Source organism: Euleptes europaea, chromosome 14 (genome assembly GCF_029931775.1).
Source record: "Euleptes europaea isolate rEulEur1 chromosome 14, rEulEur1.hap1, whole genome shotgun sequence".
In the NCBI taxonomy this organism is placed as follows: Eukaryota; Metazoa; Chordata; class Lepidosauria; order Squamata; family Sphaerodactylidae; genus Euleptes; species Euleptes europaea.
The window spans coordinates 42,220,242-42,234,573 of NC_079325.1; the positions used below are offsets into that span (position 1 = coordinate 42,220,242).

Sequence of the window (14,332 nt, forward strand, 5' to 3'; positions counted from 1 at the left end):
GAACAGGGTTCCTGCACCTTGAATGGATGCAACCCAGGAAGGATTTTTTTGGTAGGCACCACTTTTCCTGTAACAAGCTTGCAGTGGAAAATAAGCTGCCCCATCAGAATTCTCTTTGATATGCACCCACTAAAACCACAGGAGTTCTGTCCCACAGTGGACTTATTTACATTATTTATAGTCTGCCTTTCTCACTGAGACTAAAGGTGCATTACACAATATAAGTGTAAGGTGCTTACAGGTTGGAGATTCTACGGGGCCTTCTATGTAACTCTGAGTTTCTAAGATTTTGTTTAAAAAAAAAGAAAGAAAATTACTTTTCCTCGAGTGTTTTCAAGTTCATTTTCTGCTTCAGCAAGAAGTCTGTCTGCCTCCCTAAGTTCAGCCCGCCGCTTTAGAAGAGTTTTTTCTATGCATTCGATTTCATCTGCGATGTCTTCCTGATGCTGGAGAGATTTCTCCAACTCCATCTCTGTAATGAGGCTGTTCACGTGCCCGTCAATGAAGTCCCTGAAAACACAGAATTATAAAAAGTCAATGTAAGAATATATATGGGGTCAAGGAGTAACTAGTAGGCAAGGCAAAAAAAAAAAAAAAAGGTTTCTCTGTGCAGCAAAGGGAGTGGGCCTGGCCAGAGGGTGGCCTTGAAATATTTTCTCCAGAACATTTTTGCATGGGAGAAGGAAAGGGGGGGGGGGGGAGGAGGCAGAAGAACAACCAAAGATCTCCTAGATCCTGAAAGCAATGCAGTAAGGGTGCCATGCAACTGTGAGCTGAGCACATAGAGAGCCATGTGTGAAGCTGGATGATGATGAACTGTACTATTTATTTATGTATTTATTATTCAAATACATTTAAATAATACTAGTAATATAAATTATTTATTTTTAAAAAAATATATATAGCAAAATTCTCAGCTTAACGGCTTCTGAAGTGCCTTTAACAAATAAATACATTCAATCAACAAAAATCACACCCTACTTATTAAAAGAAAACCAGCATTTTTTTATTTTTATTTTTAAAGGGCCATGTGGAACAGATCTCAAAAAGAGAGTTTAATACGGTCCAAGACCAGCATAAAAACATACCGAACAGATCTCAGGAAAATACCTGGGCGAACAAAAAGGTCTTCACCTAGCTCCTAAAACTGGAGAGGCTGGGGGTTAGGAATTCTGGAGGCCAGGTGCCAAATGCAGAAAAGGTCTTTTCACCAGGAACTTTATCTCTAATAGTGGGAGTATGTGAAAAATTGCCTCTGCAGAAAACCTTAACTAATGAGAAGTGCATATGAGAGCTTTATATACCATGGTCCTACATAGTTTAGGTCTTTAAAAGAAAATGGCCTATCATATAAATTATGACAGAAAGTGAACAGGCAGCCAGCATAGCTCTTTCAACATTCACAAGATGCATTCCTTGCCCCTGGATGTTGGACCAACAGAAGTTTATGAACAGTCTGTATTGGATTACTGGCCTCTGATGGCTCTAAGTTTGTATCCACACAATATTTGCCTAAGTACTTGGGGCAAAAAAGAAAAAAAATCTTAAAGAGATTCACTAAGATGTAACAAAACATCCTTACTTGCGTTTACTTCGTTTCTGGGCTGTCCTATGCAGCTCTACTACTTCATGCCTCAGCTCTTCTCGTTCATTCAAGAGGTCTTCAATATCCTGGTACAATTCTTCCCTGTCTTGATTACGGTCACCATCAAGCCTCTGAAACCTTAACTGATCCAGTGTATATTTTAGTCTTGAGATTTCATTCTCCTGCAGCAGATAAACTGTACCATTAGAAAATACTCTTACAAGAACATTTTACAGGATAGATATATTTCAAACATGGTCACCCCCTGTTGCAGTGAAGGGGAATTCTGACATTGAGGCCTGAGCCATACCCAGAATGCTATGCATGAACCAAAGTAGTCAGAAGCAGCAATACACTCTTGAACCTTATAACACATCTTAGTTCTGTAACAACATTCTTGCATGAAAACAACATCTGGATACAGTTAACTTTCCCTCTCTACAGTAATAGTACTGCCCAGAGGTCAACTTGACATGTCTGCCTTTGGCCAACCAATTGTGCCACTGGGGAAATATGGATACTCCTGGTTTCGCTCTGAGGTTTTGTAACAATAGAATGTTGTTTAAGTATGTCTATATAATGCTAAATTGCCTACTACTGAGTTGAGAGAGACTCCAGTGACAACCCCCAGGTCATCACCGCCTCTCTCCCATTTGCAAATGTATTTCCTTCTATCTGCCCTTCTATTGTTTGATATTAAACTTTAAAAAATTAATTCCAAAGTATCTCTGAGTCTATTTCTTAAAATCCAGCTCATTAAACCTGGAGTTCCCCCACAGCAGCAAGCACAAAAACATCTGAAGAGAAGACACATCTAAAAAAATATGGTGGCACACAGCAGACACACACTGGAGCTACACTACTTATTGTGTGTTTACAGATATTTGCCTCATCCGCAGCTGATGCAACATACACTATATGCAATGGGAAAACACTACTTCTAATAATGTACAGAATGCTTTTATATATATGAATTTCCATGTTTCCTAACTGTAAGAGCTCCAAACAGAGATGTTAACTTACTACGTATGTTGTATTTTGTATATTTGGGTTCCTTAGTTTTTGCCTTCAGAGTCCTGGCAAACATACACTGCTAAAATTAGTTAGAATCGAGTCCAGTATCACCTTAGAGGCCAGCAAAAAATTTTGGGTATAAGCTTTTGAGAGTCAAAGCTCCTGGCAGAAAATATTTTCACATTTAAATTTTCCAGCCAAGAACATGCACTGCAGAGTTGTATATATCTAATTTAAATGAGAGCTTGTGACTCCTTAAAGACGTAATGCGGTGCAAGTTTTCCTGGGACAGAGCTACAAAAGCTTCGGCCACAGTAAATCTGATAGTATCTCAAGTGCCATAAAACTCTGTTGGTTCTGTTCCACCACACTAACATGTATACCCCTTTGGAATGTACTAAATTATGACCTTGTTCTCTTCCAGTCCGTACAAGATACATTGATTACTTCTTTGTATGAAAACAAGCAAACATTCACAGGGAGTTTATTTACAACGCTAGGACTAGTTTGTTTGATATATAAACTATGTATTCTTGGATTCACAGGGTCGTCATGAGTTGGAAGCAACTTGATGGCATTTAACACAAACACACATTCTTGGATTTAGACAAAACCCAAATCAATGTATTTGTATTGATAAAAGGGGATTACAATACTTTGTATAAACGATCTCAGCAATCTTTACCAAAACACTGCAAACCTGACCAATATTCTCTCCCAATTACAAAGGAGAGGGCTGAGGTTGGAAAAAAATAAAGAGCAGCTTCCCTTAGGATAGCTCATCATCTTACACCAGATTTGAAACAAGGGACTTCCAAACTCTACTACACGACACCAAGGAATACGGATCGTAATTTTAAAGACTGGATCCAGAAACTTACCAAATTGTGGTGCTCAGGTATGTTGCAGTGAAGGACTCCAACAGGGACAAGAGGCACTGAGCTGTTAGCAGCAAGAGGGCTGTAAACTAGCTGGGCTCCTAATGGAGGTGGTCCATATATAACTGACGAGGGAGCAAGCTGTCCTCCATTGGCTGCTACAGGAGGAGGGCCATACACCACCACTCCTGGCGGTGCAGGGGCCCCATCTGGCAGCAGGGTATAGATGACAGAACCAGGAGGCGGTACAAAGGAAGAGGTGCCGCAAATGGGGTCTTCATGGTTCCCTGGGATGTGGGATATAGTGAATATAATCTGTCAGAAAACCTTCTCAGACATTAAAAAACACACACAGCTTGAAGAAAATCATTTACTGTGAAATAAGTGTTCAATTATAAAATGGCTGTTCTAAATGGTACAGCACTTTTTAAAATCTGATGTGATTGGTTTTTAAATTTAAGTATGTCTGAGGCAGTTCTTTTGTGAGCCGTTTCAAAACCTTCCTTTCAGCTAAGCTGACCATAAATCTTAGAAATAAAATTAAATGATTTTGAAAAAAATCCTCTCTAGCACAACACACAACTGCCTCCCAAACAGTGTAATCAAAGGCTGTCACCAGACAAGCTGTGGGTGAGAGCAGCCACAGAAATGAATGAATATGACAGACAGTTTGCACCTATCTTTAAAGCAAGGGTCAGATATGGGTCAGACATCCTAGAATGTCAAACCGATTGACACCAAAGGGACCTTACTTGCAGGTAAGCGTGCACAGGTGTAAGCAGTTGCATGTTTTTCTACTGGCCTGGCAGCCAACAGGGCTTTTGCTCTTTTAAAAGCTACATGGCAGAAAGAAGTTCTAAATGGGTTGTTTCTCCCTTTGTTGGGGTAGAAAAACTGCCTGTGCCACACAGGTGCTAAAAATTGAACAAACCTGATGAGGATCAAGCTGACTTACCTCCGTGAGAGGGAGATTCAGGCAGGCCACTTCCGACTGGTGTATATGCCCAGCAGGCTCCAGCAATGGGGGAGACAGTGGCTTCTTTCTTGTTTTGCTTACCCAACCCGTGCCCTTTTCTGACTGGGGTGGACATGGGACACTGGAGGCCGACTCCAGAATCTTTGGTACTCTGAGATGCAGGAGTAGATGCCTTAAAAATATTGAAACACACCATTTGACAATCCTTCCATGCAGCAGGTTCCCAGTCAAGAGCATCCATGATGTAATTAATGCAAGTCCTTCTTGTTCTTTGCCTCCAAGGTGAATTGTTGCCGTTTGTTATCAAGGACCAAAGGCCTTCCAGATGCAGGGAAATTTAAACCATTGATACATTTGACCAGCAGAAGAAGCAGAACAGTATGCCACAACCCTCTTCAAATGGGAAAGCCAATATAAGGGGCAGTGTGGTTTGTGGGTCTCAGAACACAGCCCTTCAGCCCGGCTCTGCCCAAGTTAACTCAATCTCCAAGCTAAACACAATATTGATAGAGTTCCTGGCACAATACTGTGCTGCCCAAAACCATATATGCAGCTTGTTTTTAAAGGGGGTCGTGGCAGAGGCCCCTCTTCCCTCGAAAGCTGGTAGTATCCAACCTTATACAGTACACAGCCAGGCATTAATGCACCACAAGAAGAAGAGTTGGTTTTTATATGCCGACTTTCTCTACCACTTAAGGGAGACTCAAACTGCCTTACACCTTCCTCTCCCCACAACAGATACCCTGTGAGGTAGGTGGGGCTGAGAGAGCTCTAACAGAGCTGTGACTTGCCCAAGGTCACCCATCTGGCTTCATGTGTAGGAGTGGGGAAACAAATCCAGTTCACCAGATTAGCCTCTGCCGCTCATGTGGAGGAGTGGGGAATCAAACCCAGTTCTCCAGATTAGAGTCCACCGCTCCAAACCACCGCTCTTAACCACTACACCATGCTGGCTGGAACTCATCTGTATGTGTAGCACTGTCATCGTTATGTAAAGAACTGCCACCATATGCAAGAGGGACAAATGAATAAATTGGGGTTCTCCAATAAGCTCTGTAATGAAAATGTCTCACGAACTCCTGCACACATATGAAAGTAGCCAAGCAGCCCTCCCCTTTATTTTTTGCTTTCTCTCAAGAGGCAGAACTAGGCTTCACACAGCCAAATGACATTCACTTCTGCCTTTCTGCTTGCCTGGAGAGAGAGCCGTTTACACAAGAGAAGTGGCAATTAACTCTTCTTTCACACATGGCTTCCCCCTGCAACTTCTCACTCAGTATTTGGGTTCTGGATGCCTGTTTGCCTTGTTCCCATGCACGGAACCCAGGCTGGGGGAAAAGCAGCTCAGGGAAAGAGTTGCAGGGGGAAAATAGCAGATGGGGAAGAAGTGAGCTGTGACTCACGAAGGCTCACACCCTGCCAAAATTTTTGTTAGTCCTTAAGGTGCTACTTGGACTCTTGTTCTTTTCTACTGCTACAGATGGGGAACAGTTAGCCATCCCACCTCCTAGAGAATTAGCAGATGTCCCTGAATCTGTTTTTCAAAACTCATCTAAGTATTTCTAAAGGTAAGATTTCCTTATCTGATCCCTTCCCACCAAATCATACTTGCGATGATGACGGAAGGTAACACAAATGCCCCTCTTGTTTCCGTGGATCTAGTACGCTAGCAAGGGTGCGATTCTGGTCAGAGATGGCATGCTTGAGTGCTTCAATTTCATGCAGTATGTTGCCAATTTCTTCCTTGCTGCCTGTAGAAGAAATGTTTGCATTTAGTTTTTAAACTGTGCTTCGGTACAGATCGGCATGGATCTAAGGCCTGCCTGAGTCATCTGAAAGGAGGGTCCCCCTCCTGCTGCAGCCCCCTACAGACCTCCTGTAGCATTCCTGAGAGTCCTCCAATCTTCAAAAGCAGACTTTTTCAAGGGGCCTAGAGGCTGCAGCCGGAAGGGAAGGGCAGGCAAGCCATCCTGCAAGCAGCACTTTGTTTGCAATTCTCTGGATGCCAGAGCATTAAAAGAACTCCCTGATCAGGTCTGGTCCAGCCACTAGACCCTTGCCTGAATAAGGAGGCCCTGAATTATTCTGAAAGACTGAGGAAGCTGAGACACAAGCCTCCTTACACCAGCTGCATGGTTTAGTCCTATTCATACAGAGGAACACTGCACACCTGTCTCCTCCTGACCTCTTGAAATTGGGCTTCGGAATTTCCCCAAGTTTTGCTCATGCACATCCTCATAATCAGAAGGATTATGGGCAGCCTGGAAGGTATGCAAGCCCAAGACTATTTTGCACTGCATGTTTTAAAAATCCATATAATGGAGAGTAGACCAATAAAGAGAAATAGTTTGTCACTGGCCCCATCTCAGCAGGTGAGTTTTATTTGCTGAGCAGGTAATTAAGTGTGCAAATAGACCTCAATAATTCCAACTGAGGTTGTGTAATGGGGACAGTGATTTTAAGGACATGGACAACACCATCCTAGGCAGAGTTACATACTACTAAGCCCAATGACTTCAATAGACTTAGAAAGGTATAAATCGGTTTAGGATGATCCTGTTAGAAACAAACAATATAACTGACCCATGGTGCGTTTCAAGAGATTACGTATTTTATAGCCACTCAGATGCTGTGACATTTCAACACTTAAAAGCTTTGGAAGTGAAAAGAAAAAACATGAACCATTTTACTCATGTTGATAGGAACGCCTGGGGTCTTAATTTCTGCCCACCGTAAAGGAAATTAAGTTGTATTACACCAACACTTTATGGGGAGAACAACGTTGACCTCTGAGATATCTCAGACACCAGCAAAAATAGACCAACATCTGTTTTAGGTTCTCTGTTTAGGTTTAAGTGGGTGAGAGTGAAAATCTGTAAGAATCCAGATGGTCACAGCTAATTCAATGCAAGAATTTGTGTGAACATGACAAATGCCAAAGCCCAGATGGTGGCGACGATGTTTTACTCCCTCTCTTTCTTTTGTATGTGAGTAATTCTGAAATTACGAATCCTGGCTGGCTGGCTCTGCAACTGACTCCTCAGACTTTGAAATGGTTTAAGCAGCCCAGAGATCTGAACACAAAGATAGAAATGTAATGCAAAACAGCCTCTAGGGGAAGCCCACCAATCCTTTTCTCTTATGGAATTTGACCAGAGTAATTTCCAGTGATGTGAATGATTTGAGTTGATCCTGGCTTTTGTTGGTTGTTTTACTGAATTTTTAGATACATAATGCACTCACATTTGGAGGGGGGAGAATAAAGAGTTCAGACATGCTGTGTGAAGTTTTTATCTCCTGCCTTAAGTAACTTAATTGTAGTATTTTTTTTAAATAGGGATAGAATATGAGGGAATAAATATGAGTTACTTCAAAACCTGAAGAACAGTGCGAGAAAAAAAACACAGGACAGGAAAAATGTTACCTGCCCGAGCCTGATTTAACAGATTTCGTAGTCGGTCAATTTCTGCTTTCTGCTGTGTCAACAGCTGGTTTAACTTCTCGATCTGGCCTTTCTGAAAATCTGATGTAGCTGTTTGAGCATCAGCCTTTTCCATGTCATGCTGAAACTATTGAAAAGATACATGGACACTTCATATTGCATTGTGAAAGCCACCAACTCAAGAATTATGGCACGACATCTAAGCAGTCACGTAACAGGCCTGGTTAGGTCTGGTTTTCTGAACCATGGCCTACCCTACATAGAATATAACAGATGTAGTGTGTTAGACTAAAACTGGGGAGAGCTGAGTACAAACCCCTGCTCAGCCATCAGGCTCCCTGGGAGACCATGGGCCAACCATTCTCTCTCAGCCTAAACTACCTCGCACGATTGTTGTGAGGATAAAACGGAGGACAGGAAAATCATATATTCTACTGAGCTCCTTAGAGGAAAGTAGAGATTAAAATGCAATTGTCTGAAAGATCACTAGTAATCACTGACCCAAACTGTTCATTCCTCTGTGCCTGAAGCCACTTTGTTCTTGGAATGCAATATCTGACCAGGTCTTGTATTTGAAGAAGTCAGTGGGAGTCAAGTCCCCCACTTGCTCATGTTCAACTCTATATTTCACTCTTGTCCCTTGGCTCAATCGTCCTTAGCAAGATGCACAGCAAGAAAAATGCTAACAAACCTGTTCCTCTTTGTCCTTCAAAAGTTTTTGCAACAATTCTATTTCGTCTTCTGCTCTGGCAAGGTCCTTCAAGGCCTGAGTGGCCTCCTTAGAGGACTTCTCAGCTTCCTGAAGCTCCTAAGATTTAAAACAAAAGGGAACCTTGAACTAGCTGCTTATACTTTGCACTGGTTAAAAACAGAAAGCTTTGCAGGAATGCATTTATGGAACTGCTATTTTCTCATTTGAAGTAAGTCTGTTCTGTTAATTTGTATTGGTACACTTCTAGCCTGGTCTACTGCTATTGCCAGTGTAATACACTGGTACGGCTTGTCTAGTGAAGGACAGTGTTCTGCTGAATCTCCACAGGCACAGTGATAATTTATCCTTTGAAGAAGCAACCAGAGAGTACCCAGGATACAGCTGGTATAGCTCAGAGCCATCACCTTTGACCACCAATGCAAGCAGCTAGGAGGAAAACTGTTGAACTCTGGCCAGAGGGATGGTGTATTTCTTCTCCCAAAATTTCCCTTTTGGTATTGTTCCTGTGACAAGTTTTTCTAAGCTCCAAGTATATAGTCAAATATAGTATCCATCCCGTTATTAATTAAAATCAAGCAAGTTGTTTTCACATCACAATCCAGAACTGAACTTCATGCTTAAATTATAAAAGACGTATTATCAAGAGATTCACATACTGCATGTGGCGTCAAGAGAAATAATTTCCAGAAAGTGTCCAGATTTACTGTTCAGCACCAAAATACCTCAGAACGTTCCTGATTAATTTTGCGAACAGTCCCATGAAGTGACTGGAGCTGATCTTTGGCTGCGCAGAGCTCTGCTGTTGCCTGTTTATCCGAAGCAGATATTGCTTGTTTCAACTCCTCCAGTTCTTTACTGATGCCGAGAAATTGCCTTTGTGTCCTGGCATCGTCTGCAACTTTCTGAAAGAAGCAAAGTATTATTCAATAGACCTGACAAGGTATGAGACCAAATTACTTGGAGGCCTCCATGCACACACATCACCTGGCCTTGAGAACAGATAACAGAGCCTGTTTCATGAACTTGCAGTGTTGGAGGTCAGGCAGGTAGGGGTACAGGATAGGCCTTCTCAGTTGCTGCTCTCCAGACCATCAAGCTATTTGCCTCCTGAGGTTCATTTGGTCCTTTCCTTCCTGGTCATTGTGAAGATTTGCCTACTCTGGAGTGCTTTTGGAACAGCTTTTTGTGCTGATGCTCTGTTATTATTGCCAGTGTGGTTTAGTGCTTAGGAGCAGCGGACTCTAATCTGGAGAACCGGGTTTGATTCTCCACTCCTCCACAGGGAGCAGCAGATTCTCATCTGGTGAACCAGATTGGTTTCCCCACTCCTACTCATGAAGGCTGCTGGGTGACCTTGGGCTAGTCACAGTTCTCTCTGAACTCTCTCAGCTCCACCTACCTCACCAGGTGTCTGTTGTGGGGAGGGGAAGGTGATTGTAAGCTGGTTTGAGACTCCTTAAAGGTAGAGAAAATCGGGGTATAAATACCAATTATTCTTTTTTACTGACTGGGTATTATCTACATGGCTGGTCTGGGGTTTCCTTTATTGTTTTCACTGATGTGTTTTTCATTTTTACATATTGTAACAATTCCACGTTTGAATCCTATGCCTTTTTTCCATTACATTTTCTCCAGTACAGAAAGACACATGAGACATCTTCTGAAGGAGAAAGTCTTAGATTAAGACTTGCCAGAAGGGAATCATAGGACTGAGCCCTCTATCTTTTGTAAGCTACTTTGTGTATTTATCAAAGTGGAAAGGCAGGGTATAAATACTCTGAACAAAATTATTGTATAAGAGATGTAGTTAGTATCAGGAGTTTTCTGGCGTCCCTTTTCTGGCATGCTTTCACATTAAATATACTCAAAACAATTAGGTATTTTTGTAAGGCTTATTCAGAAGGGCATGTTATGCACCTATGCGATTTGTGGTTTCAATAGATGCTGTCCTACCCTGTTCTCCAAGTCTTCCAGTTGAGCAAGAATTCTCTCTTTCTCTTCCTCAGCATCTTGAAGCTGTTGATCTGTGAGGGACTGGATTTCCTCCATGCTCTTCAGCTTTTCGGTTAGTTGCTGGATTTCATTCTCTAGCTGCTGAACTCTGTTTTCATTCTGTCTCTTCTCAGATTTAACCTGGAGTTGAAATGCAAGGAATAAAAGAAAGATGATGTACCCTTTTTCCAACTACCTTGCTGATGCCTGCCACATTCCTAGAAAATGAAGTGAGCAGCATGTAGTACTTTTTGCAAAGACCTCTGCTCTTTTGCCTCCTGTCACAAACCATCAAAAGGGTCATGTTCCAGGACAGCATTTAGAAGATACAGCACATAAATACAGCACAAAATTAACTGCAATATTTTAAAGCTTGTTATTCTTATGATTTATCCAGTGCTATGAGAGTTTGTAGCACTTCAGTTTCATACGCAAAAAAGACAAGGTCCCTGCCCCCCAGGAGCTCACCATCATCTATCCACACACTGAGTTCTTCTGCCAATACCTTGCTCTGTGTTCCCCTGTTGTCAGAGTTTTGTGTTAGATGAATGCATGGGACGGGACATTCCTGGCGGTAATACCAAGACCATGCAGCTGCCTGTCCAGGAAGGCTTACTCAAGTCCATCTCTACTAGCCTTCAGTTGCCTGGTTAAGATGATCTTTTCCACTGGGCATTTGGTGCTACAATTAATTTTAGTTTTCTCATTTTATTGGATGCTTTTGTTTTCTATTCTGCTGAGTCTTGCGATTTGCTTGCTTTATTGTTAATTTGATTATTGATCATTCTAATTTTATTTTATTGTTTAAAACTGTATTTATGTTTTACATTTGTTTGCCACTGTGCGGGGTAATAGGTCAAAATGGGGGGGGGTGTAAAATAAATAATCCACATCCAGCAGACAAGGAAGGATGAATGTGAGAAATGCAATTAACATGATAAATATCTCTGTACCCTGATATCAGGATTTAAAGGGGAAAAAATCAATCTTTTTCAGTCCATCTGGAAATTCTAACAAATATATTATCCAGCTCCATAATTAACATCTGAACCTTTAAGGCATTTAACACTGAACAGCACTGTTCTCATGAGGCTTATTTGAGACAGCAAACCGGCAATCTGCATGACCGTTCCAACTTTCTCACATTCTAGTTCTTCAACAGAGCCACAACACGGTGGTCATACCAAACTTGCTCATATAAATATAACCAAGCATGGATGCAAAATAACCATCAGACTCTGTCAATACTCGCCCCAGAGCTAAACCAAAAATGAAATGTGACCTTCCGTCCCTCCTTTGTGTCATCTGTCATCGTCTTACTTTGGCTTCTGCAGCCTTGTTGCAGGCCAGCCTGTATTTCTCTTGTGCCTCTTCCAGCCTAGCTTGCTGAGAAGCCATCTCCTTCCGCAGCTCCCTTTCTCTGGCCTGGGCTGCCTTGCTTTCCCGCTGTGAATGAGCAAGGATCTCAGCAAACCGCGCCTGCAGATCCGCAAGGCTTTCCCCTAAAATATCCTTTGCGTTATGGCACCTAAAACAATCAGGCAGAAGAAAAAGGAGAGGAAGAGAAAGGGGACAGTTAAGAAGAACTGTTGATTAAGCTTATCATCAATACCTTAAGGCCTGTCCACAGTGGGTAGCCGTGTTAGTCTGTTTGCAGTAGTCAAAAAGGGCAAGAGTCCAGTAGCACCTTAAAGACTAACAAAAATATTTTCTGGTAGGGTATGAGCTTTCGTGAGCCACAGCTCACTTCTTCAGATACAGCTAGAATGTGAATCCATTGGTCTTTAAGTAGAGGAACAGTATGTAAATGTGAATAAGGCCTGTGTCACAGAGATCCTGTGGAAGGACATCCTATAAGGGAGAGGGTGCCGTGTGAAAGAAGTGGCAGGCAGGCAAAACATGCTTAACCCTTCTCTGCCCACTGCTTATGTTTACACTCTCCTTCCTCAACGATTTTTCTCCCTACCACAGTGAACACCTGTTGAAATAGAGGAGTGCAGGGGAGAAACAGCGGTGGCAGAAGGGTCTACACTTTTTACATGTTCAACAGACTTGGACTATCAGATCAAGATCCCTAAACTGCTTCAAGAAAGATTATTTCAATGACACAAAAAGAGAGGGCTCTACAGAGCACACCAAATATAAGCTGTATATATCTGAAGGAGAGATGCTTGCTTCAAAACACAGGGCTCTTCAATTGGCTGGAGCGCCTGAATATGAATTTACCATGTTTGCAGTCAAGAGTCTTCTCTGTATGAACCTATGAAGCAGCTTTATACCAAGTCAGGCCAGAACTGCTTATCTTGCCTGGCAAAATTGCAGAGTTCAATGCATGGCAGACAGGTAGCCATTATGAGGTACTACTGTGCCACTTCCTGTACTGATCTCTCCAGAAATTACAGATTACCACATGTGGTACAGTCCCAGAAAGCACCCCCCCAAGGATCTGCTGCGTAACAGTGCCACACTTTGTACCCATTTCTGCACCTCAACTTTTCTTTTGCAGTATTACTTTCCAGTTAGTATTGAATTGTGCAACCAACAGTGCTTGCAAAGCTGCTTCTGGAAGCAACCTGAGATCTCTGGCAAGGTCACTTCTAAATAATTAGATGACTGTTAATAACTTCAGTGACCTTGAGAGAGAAGACTAGACAATGAAGAGGATATCGTCAAGAAATTAACTTCTGAAGTCCCTTTTCAGTAGCCTGCAAAGCCAGGAAACTCATCTGCTAAGGAAATTTAAATACAGAAATCTGCCCTCATTGCTGCATAAACCCACAACCTGAGAGTTGTCCTGCCAATATATTTTTGGCAGCTGCCCCGCAGGAAAAACACCTCTTGTCCTCTGCATTAAGGAAGATAAAGCCACTGTTTGTCAGACAGAGACATTTCAGTTTAATACAGTAGACTAGCTTCAGGTAAGGGAACATGGAAACTGACTAGTAAATGCCACCACCTTATGAGAGTGCTTGAGGAGAAAAATCAAAAGTAACATAGACTCTCTTTTAGGATGAACAAAGGCAATGTATTTATACAGCACCACCCCAAGTTCCCAAAGACTGCACATACATTATGACTAGAAGGACTTTGAGAATTCAGAGCCCATTTCACGCATTCTCTGAATAACCTTTAGTACAACCCTGTGTGGCCAGTATTATCATTGTGATACTGGGTGAAGCTGGTGCATCGGCCAAGCTCCTTCAACCGGATTTTGCTCACCTGATTTCTGCTCCAGTCTGCAGCTTTCTTTTCAGTTCACTCACACGAGCACAGACTTCTTCAGGATGAATTAAGTTGTTAACAGCATGATTCAGTTGATTTTGAGCATCTTTGACTTGTTGTTTCAGAAAGTTATTGTCTTTCTGCAATGAAGAAGTTTGAGAGCTCTGTTTCTAGTATCACATATTTCCGAAGAAATACAGGGTGTTCTTTTTCCTTCTTGCCATGATTGTATAAAACCGTATCAGTCTGGTACCAAGACAACACGGCTATTTTACTGCACCCTCCCCAGAATAGTTTTCTGGTGGAGCTAGAAGTGCAGTTATTACAGGGGACTGTGTATTTACATATATAAAAGATCATTTCCCTTACTAATTCTGGCTGAACCTGCTTAGATGAGCCCCCCTCCCATTTATTTTTAATACTTAGATTTGTACAAGAGATAATAGGCAGAATAGAAGCATGACTGACCTTCACTGAAGGAAATGGCTAGAGCCCTTGAGAGAGAGTTATA

At 42.1% G+C, this 14,332-nt stretch overlaps 1 protein-coding gene across 1 annotated transcript in view; it reads right to left on the bottom strand.

Annotated features, from left to right (window-relative positions):
* Positions 1 to 14,332, bottom strand: part of CNTRL (centriolin) — a 55,563-nt gene that overhangs the window by 19,078 nt on the left and 22,153 nt on the right. The window contains exons 16-26 of the mRNA XM_056860142.1: positions 13,819 to 13,961; positions 11,920 to 12,127; positions 10,561 to 10,740; positions 9,330 to 9,509; positions 8,587 to 8,703; positions 7,878 to 8,022; positions 6,062 to 6,204; positions 4,433 to 4,625; positions 3,481 to 3,764; positions 1,583 to 1,767; positions 318 to 510 (exon numbers count right to left, since the gene is read on the bottom strand). Of these exons, the coding sequence (XP_056716120.1) occupies positions 318 to 510; positions 1,583 to 1,767; positions 3,481 to 3,764; positions 4,433 to 4,625; positions 6,062 to 6,204; positions 7,878 to 8,022; positions 8,587 to 8,703; positions 9,330 to 9,509; positions 10,561 to 10,740; positions 11,920 to 12,127; positions 13,819 to 13,961 (1,971 nt within the window). The remainder of the gene's footprint in view (positions 1 to 317; positions 511 to 1,582; positions 1,768 to 3,480; positions 3,765 to 4,432; positions 4,626 to 6,061; positions 6,205 to 7,877; positions 8,023 to 8,586; positions 8,704 to 9,329; positions 9,510 to 10,560; positions 10,741 to 11,919; positions 12,128 to 13,818; positions 13,962 to 14,332) is intronic.